The sequence below is a fragment of the Staurois parvus genome, unplaced genomic scaffold (assembly GCF_062004578.1).
Source record: "Staurois parvus isolate SC_StPar_1 unplaced genomic scaffold, SC_StPar_1.0 ptg000842l, whole genome shotgun sequence".
NCBI classification, from domain to species: Eukaryota; Metazoa; Chordata; class Amphibia; order Anura; family Ranidae; genus Staurois; species Staurois parvus.
In genome coordinates this window covers 565,064-573,655 of record NW_028318638.1, presented here as the reverse complement: position 1 = coordinate 573,655, position 8,592 = coordinate 565,064, and the positions used below count along the sequence as shown (strand labels likewise).

Below are 8,592 nucleotides of genomic sequence, written 5' to 3'. Positions count from 1 at the left end.
AGACCCATCTCGATCCAGCAATGTGCACAAGAGCCTCGGCTCTCCGGGGACCCTGCTCATTGGTTGAGCCAGTCATAGCCAGTGAGCCAATAAGGAAAGAGAGGTGGCTGCACAAGCCATGGCTCTGCGTGTGAATGGGCACACACAGCAGTGGCTTGGGAGCTAGCCTGCTTGGGTGCCCCCATTGCAAGCTGCTTGCTATGGGGGCTCCTGGCAGGAGGGAGGGGCCAGAAGCACCAACAGGGGACCCAAGAAGAGGGGGATCGGGGGTGCTCTGTGCAAAACCACTGCAAAGAGCAGGTAAATATGACGTGTTTGTTATTTAGCCCCTTCACGCCTAAGGGTAAAACAAATCTAAATGCCTAGGCACAATTTTGCAACGTTGACATGTGTTAGTAAAACTGTCTATATCTGTATATATATATATATGTTTTTTTTTGTTTTTTTTTTACAAACATTTTTTCCCCCTCTATGCCAGGTTGCTAGAGAGATACAATGTGTCTCTCTCCTCCATTCATTGAGAGAAAAAAAAAACCAAGGGGCTGGGCTGTACAGTGACTGATCATTGTGATAGCCAATCAGCAATCGTGACCCGGAATTGGGAGTCCCGGATCCCGATCGTTAGAACGGGACACGGTGCTCTCAGTGACACCGCGGTCTTTGTGCTGGGAGCGCGCTGTGCATCGCGCTCCCAGCACAAAGACAGGTACGCAAATATGTGACCCCACAGAAAAAAACCCAGTTCTGTGAGGCCGCATATTTGTGTTACGTCGGTGTCAAGGGGTTAATCAAAAATGATGACTTTTATCACTTTAATCTGGAAATCCATTTTTAAAAGAGGACAAATCAGAAACAAAGAGTTTGCCTTTGAAGGAAATCAATAATACTATAACATTCTGTATTGTCACATCTTTCTCCTCTCAGACATTAGTTATACAATATGGAAGATGTGGAAGATGTCAACCAAACATCTCCAGGAAGGTTCATCCTCCTTGGATTGTCTAATGACCCAAATATCCAAGCCATCTGCTTCCTTGTGTTCTTTATGATATACATGATCACGTTGTCAGGAAACCTTCTACTGATCATTGTGGTGAGGATCAACCCAAAGCTACAGACCCCCATGTACTTCTTCCTGAGTAACCTCTCCATTATTGATATCTTTTTCTCATCCACCACTGTTCCAAAAATTCTCATAAACACTCTGGTCTTAGATAGAAGTATCTCTGTTTGGGGTTGTGCAGCACAGCTGTATTTCCATTTGGCTTTAGGATCAACAGAGTGTCTCATACTCACCGTCATGGCGTACGACAGGTTTGTTGCCATCTGTAGACCATTACATTATAACATCATCATGAACAAGAAGTTGTGTGCCACTTTAGCTCTGGGGTCATGGAGTGTTTGTTTCCTGAACTCTTCCATTCATGTTATCCTCACTTTCCAACTTCCCTACTGTAAGTCCCACCTTGTCAACCACTTCTTCTGTGAAATGCCACCTTTATTTAGACTGTCCTGCCGAGATACTTGGCTCAACGAGATAATCATGTACATTGGAGCAACTGTCGTTGTCATGTGTTCTTTCATCTTGACTCTAATCTCATATGTCCACATCATCTCCACCATTTTGAAGATCCGTTCCTCACGAGGAATATGTAAAGCTTTCTCCACCTGTGTTTCGCACTTGACTGTAGTGGTCCTCTTTTTTGGTACCATCATCTTTGTGTATCTGAGACCCCGCTCTGCTTACTCTGCAAAAATAGACAAAATTATGTCCATTTTCTATACAGCCGTGACGCCAATGTTTAATCCCATCATCTACAGTATGAGGAACAAGGAAGTCAAAGAAACCATCAAAAGGGCAAACAAGTAATAAATGCTAACCTGGGAATCAGGGGTGGACTGACAACTCATGGGCCCCCCGGGCAACAGGGGATCATGGGGCCCCTGTTTCCTTGCCCACACTCAAACAACACCCAAAAAAGCCTGTGAAAGGTACCAGGGGCATTTCATGGGGCCCCCTACTGACCCCGAGCCCTTGGGCAGTGCCCGAGTACAGGAATGGTCAGTGCGCCCCTGCTCGGAATACAAATGTAATCATTTTATTTGATGGTAGGAAGAGGTTCCATAAAAGTATACAAGAAAGATGAAGAATGTCTGTATATGTAAATACACTATATCACGGGCGGACTGACAACTAATGGGGCCCCCGGGCAATAGGGGATCATGGGGCCCCTGTGTCCTTGCCTTTTTCATAGGCTTTTTTGAGTTTGGGCAAGGACACAGGGGCCCCATGATCCTCTATTGCCCGGGGGCCCCATGAGTTGTCAGTCTGCCCCAGATGGGGGGTGTTGATTGGTGTCAGGCTCTCTCTTGGTCGGGGGAGGATGATTTTTCTGTTGCCTAGGTCAGCACAAAACCTAAATGCACCACTGCACACCAGGGATAAGAGGCAATTTCTCCAAAGGGAGAGGAATTCCCCTCTAAGACAATTGCCACAAGAACAAGTGACCCCATTTAACCCCCCCAAGCAGTATTCCCGAGTGTAGCTCGGGGTAAAGTTTCAGTACCAAAAGCGGTAACCCCGAGCTACACTCGGGCTTACCATGCGGCGTTGCATAGGGAGTCCCTGCAGCGCTTACCTTGTCCTTCCCTCCCACGATGTGTCCCCTGCAGCATCCCCGGCCATCTCCTCCAGCTGATGCCGGCATCCGGCTTCCGTGTTCCGGTCCCTGTGACGTCGGGGCGGCAAATTTGAAAATTTATAAAAAATGAAATTTTTTTTAAAAGGATTATTTCATAGCAAAACATTCCTGTATCAAACCATTTCACATACATTGTGTCCCGAGTGCTTTGTCCTGTGCCCTGCCTGCATTTTTACTGTTCTTTCTGCCTGGAAACTTAGAAAAGTCCACGGCATCCAAAAAGCGTCCCTTTAGGTCAAAAGCGGGTTCAGACCGGCTAGAGAACACCGATAGTAAATCAGAACCACTTGCAGAAATGAGTGATAATGATTCGTGGGGGAAATTCGTCATCAGACACTGAAAACGATTTTGCGACTTTGCTCAGCGATGTGCGAATTTGGCGCTCTATTTCACATTTCAGTGTTTTTGGTTTGATTATATTATTGAATTAAATGTATTATTATTATATTATTATTTTTTATGAGTATTTATTAAATTATAATTTATGATTTCATGTTTCAAGTTTTATCCTCCCCGGGATGTTTACTAGACTCTTGTTCGGACAGATTTCAGGGAGTTATTCCTAAATTACAGGCCTACAAAAAAAAAATACATATTTCCATGCAAAAAAATGTACTGCTTTTGGTACAAAATTCCTGACATAATCATACCGCTAGGGAGGTTAAAGATCCCACTTTTCCGTTTCCCAAAATGTTAGATTTCCATTTTCGTTAAGGAACTGGGATGAGTACAAAGATACATAGGGGATAGAGACAGCAATAAAAGCTTGATAGGGGGTTCTAACTCACAAATATCCAAAACAAAATAAAAAGTTTATGTTTTACACCAAAGGATTATGCAGGAGGACATTGGGACTACTTTAATAAAATATTTTTTACTAGGCTTGTTCGTTTGGATTCTATATTCTGACCTGGAGCAAGTATGCAAGGAGTGAAGTCAGCATTTAGCATTCTCAAGACCCTGTGCTTTGTCAACACTGTGAAGGTTCAAACAGTGAATACCTTAGCTCAGTGGTATCCAAACTTCGGCCTGGATGTGGCCCTTTGCTTGCCTTTATCTGTCCCTCAGGGCACTTTTCCTCCCACTGATACAAGACACTAATCCTTTCCTCCCACCAGGGGATTCCCTAGGCATGTGCGGGGGGTGCACGCCGCACCAGGTGACACCTATCGCACGGGGTGACACCAGACCAGCTCCACGAAAAGGTAAGTTTTAAAGCAAGCCGACGATCCCCGCAGGATGGATCAAATCTGCGGATTGAGCATAATGGATCGGAGTCCGATCCATTATGCTCAATCCGCAGATCAGATCGGGGATCGTCGGAGGGGGTGTCACCAAGTTTTACTGCACCGGGTAACACCAACCCTAGGGACGCCCTTGCCTCCCACCACCAATGGGGCATAAATACTCCTACTGACATCAACAATGAGGCACTATTTCTCCCATTGACAGCAACTATGGGGCACTATTCTTCTCACTGACTCCATTGATGGGGCACTATTTCCCCTCAATGACACCAACAATAGGACACTATTACTCAAACTAACACCAACAATTGGGTACTATTCCTACCACTTACACTAATGAAGGGGCGCTATTCCTCCCCCCAATACCAAAGATGTGTTGTTTACTCTCACCAGGGGCGGTCTGACAACTCATGGGGCCCCCGGGCAATAGGGGATCATGGGGTCCCTGTGTCCTTGCCTAAACTCAAAAAAGCCTATGAAAAAGGTACCAGGGGCATCTCATGGGGCCCCCTACTGACCCCGGGCCCACGGGCAGAGCCCTAGTTTCCAAATGCTCAGTCCGCCCCTGACTTTCGCTGATGCTGGGACAATTTCTATTCCCAATGGCGACAGTCTAGCCCAGCAATGGGCAAATTACGGCCCGCGGGCCGTATACGGCCCGGCGGACCTTTTAATCCGGCCCGCGGAGCGTGATACTGTCAGGATGGCTGTCAGGATGTGTGTAGGCGGGGCAGCGTGACGAACGTGAGGGGAGCTAGGCTCCTCTCACAGTCCGCCCTGAAGACCGGTGTAGCATGAAAATCTGTCTCCTATGAGGATCTGTCCCCCTCGACGTATCTGCGCATGTGCCGAAGATCGCCGATCGGCTGCTAATGCCTGAAACTGGCACATGCACAGATACGTCGAGGGGGGACAGATCCTCATAGGGGACAGATTTTCATGCTACACCGGAACGGCGCGGGAACACGGCGAGAGGAACGCGTGGAGCAAAGGTAAGTGAATTGACACAGGGGGACTTAATATGGGGGATGAATTAATATGGGGAATGAATTACTATAGGGGGGATGAATTACTATGGGGAATTAATTACTATATGGGGGATGAATTACTATGGGGGATGAATTACTATATGGGGGATGAATTACTATATGGGGGATGAATTACTATGGGGGATGAATTACTATGGGGGATGAATTACTATATGGGGGATGAATTACTATGGGGGATGAATTACTATATGGGGGATGAATTACTATGGGGGATGAATTACTATAGGGGGGATGAATTACTATACGGGGATGAATTACTATGGGGGATGAATTACTATGGGGGATGAATTACTATGGGGGATGAATTATTATAGGGGGGATGAATTACTATATTTATTTATTTATTTATTTATCTATCGAGTTTATATAGCGCCAAAGGGTTTGCTCAGCGCTGTACAATAGAGGGGGGACAATACATGAAACAGAACAGTAACATCAAACAGTGGGGGATGAATTACTATATGGGGGATGAATTACTATGGGGGATGAATTACTATATGGGGGATGAATTACTATGGGGGATGAATTACTATATGGGGGATGAATTACTATATGGGGGATGAATTTCTATGGGGGATGAATTACTATGCTTACTATGGGGGAATATTACTATACTTACTATGGATGACACATACACATCATTCATCTACTCTTGGTCCGGCCCCCGGGTCCAATATATGAACCCATTGCGGCCCTCAAGTCAAAAAGTTTGCCCACCCCTGGTCTAGCCCCACAAAAGTCTGATGAACAGTAAACTGGCCCTATGTTTAGATAGTTTAGAGACCCCTGTCTTAGGACATTTTTAAGTCCCATTGTCCAACAAATTAGCCTGAAACATCTTACAACCAGGGTAAGCGTAATAGCAACCAGGTTCCTGGTTGACTTCAATGGTCTACCTCCTCCTGAGTTCTTAATTTTTCTATTGGTTAGTTCTGCCCCCCTTCCTCCCAGTGATGGGCCACTAGCAAAGAGCCAGGAGGGTAGGGGCCCGAAACACCAGTTGCTCTTAGCATGCCCAACTTATTAGCAGTCCTGGATTGATCTACGAGATCCTGGGAACAGCATTCAGTTACCTTTAGGGGCTATTTAAATTTTTCCATCTGTACCAATCCTTATCTGTTTTCTAAAGTATAAAATCGCATATTGTTGATAAATCTAAAGGACATTGTTTGGCAAGCTTTCATTTTTTTCCTTACTCGAAAAACAGTGAATAATAATAATAGTAATGATGATCGCTTTATCATAATAATGGGGTAAAACAATAAAAACAGAAACAAATACAGGCGTACCTCGGTTTACGAATTTAATTTGTTCTCCGGGACGTTTCGTATTGAGAAAAATGTGTTGCGCTTTCCCATAGGAATGCAATGAAAACCAATTAACCCGTTCCGGAGGTCAGAAAAAAGTAAAAAAAAGTATTTTATCTGTTCAAAATTCCTTATAAAGTGCACTTTAAAGGCATAAATACTGTACAGGGACATGATTAAAAAAAAAATTGTAAATGCATTGAAAACTAATCAGTTCCCGGAGGTCAGAAAAAAGTTATAAAAAGTCGTATCTGTTCATAATCTTTATAAAGTGCACTTTAAAGGCATAAATACTTTACAGGGACATGATTAAAAAAAAATTTGTAAATGCATTGAAAACCAATTAATCCATTCAGGAGGTCAGAAAAAAGTAAAAAAAAGTATTTTATCTGTTCAATACTCTTTATAAAGTGCACTTTAAATGCATAAATACTGTATAGGGACATGATTAAAAATTAATTTGGAAATGCATTGAAAAGAATTAATCCGTTGAAGAGGTCAGGAAACAGTAAAAAAAAAGTCTTATCTGTTCAATACTCTTTATAAAGTGCACTTTAAAGGCATAAATACTGTACAGGGACATGATTAAAAAAATATTCATAAATGCATTGAAAACCAATTAATCCGTTCCGGAGGTCAAAAAAACATTTAAAGAATAAGTCTTTTATCTGTTCAAAACTCTTTATAAAGTGCACTTTAAAGGCACAGGGCCGGCGCTATAAACCTCCCAGGTGCAATGCATCCTGGGGAAACTTACTTCGTATTGCGAAAAAAATTTGTAAACCGAGGCATTATTTTCAATGGATTTTCATTCGTAAACCGAAAATTACGTTAACTGAGGCTTTCGTAAACCGAGGTACGCCTGTATAGAGTAAAGCATAATTTTATATGTAATACTAATTAGGAAAGGAATGTAGAGACATATTCACAAAAGACCAGAGATTGTCCACCTGGGAGATGTGAAAATGAAGCAATGTTTATTTTGCTTGCCAACTGAGGTACCAAATGTGTTTCTTACATTATATATACAAAGCAACTAAAATTCTCCTGGCTTCTCTCTATCTAAAGATTTCACCCCAGATTTATGGATTCATGAAACATTTTCTGGATGTTAACGGATGTTGTGAAAGTCAAGGAAAGGTTTGATAAGAAGCAAAACATGGAATGAAATATTGCCTTTTCCTTTGGCTTAAAGAGATGCTACAACCTAGCAAGGTAACCCATATATAGTAAAATTAATTTTTTTATATGTTAAAAAAAATCTGAGAAATATATTTTAAAATATATATATATTTTAAAATATATATATTTTTAAATACGTTCTTCAGATTTTTTTAACATATAAAAAAGTCATTTTAACATATATTTTTACATATATTTGTAAATGCATTCCAAAAATGTAGATTTGTATTTTTAAAGACATACAAGATATCTGAAATGTATTTTTTAAAATATTTTTCTGATATTTTGTAATAAAAATGTATTTCAGCATGCAGTATATATATATATATATATATATATATATATATATATATATATATATATATATTTATTAATTAATTTATATATATATATATATATATATATATATATATTTATTTATATATATATATTTATATATATATATATATATATAAAAATATAAATATATATTTATATATATATATATATATTTATATATATTTACTGAAATATATTGAATATTGCCAAAATTCCAGTATTTCAAATATATGTAAATATATTTGGGAAGAATGTTTTTAAAATATATTTCAAATATATTTTTCTTTCATGTGGGAAGGCACGCAACTATTTATTTAAAAAAAATACATAACGCATTCATTTTTAAAATGTGTTTTATATATATTTATTGTATAAACCTGGCTTTTCCATCATCAAAAGGTTCATCCTAATCACAAAACACATTCACCTTATGCATTTACCCAACCATCTTAGGTTTCCTTATTCAGGTGTCCGTTTATGACACAGAGAATAGCTGCGATTCAACAGATCTCAGCTATTCTCTGGTCATTCACAGTTTATGACACTCAGGAGATCATGTCAGCCCTTCTCTGGAGATCTGTGTTCTCCCTCCAGATTCTCCAGCCCAGAGCTGGAGAATCGGAGGGACCGCAAACTAAGCAGAGATAATTTACCTCCGCTTAGTAAACTGATCTTTTACTGTAATCTGGAGAGATTATAGTAAAATGAGCCATTTTTCAGAGTTTGTAGACCGTTCTCCAGCGTTTGGAGACCGTTCTCCCTTCGTTTGGAGAACTGCTTCATAAAC

At 40.9% G+C, this 8,592-nt stretch overlaps 1 protein-coding gene across 1 annotated transcript; it reads left to right on the top strand.

Moving 5' to 3' along the window:
* The first annotated feature begins 940 nt into the window (after positions 1 to 940).
* LOC149443614 (olfactory receptor 5V1-like) lies at positions 941 to 1,870 on the top strand. Its single transcript, XM_089655478.1, has one exon. The coding sequence runs from the start codon at positions 941 to 943 to the stop codon at positions 1,868 to 1,870; it is 930 nt and encodes a 309-aa protein (XP_089511604.1).
* Positions 1,871 to 8,592: the final 6,722 nt, after the last annotated feature.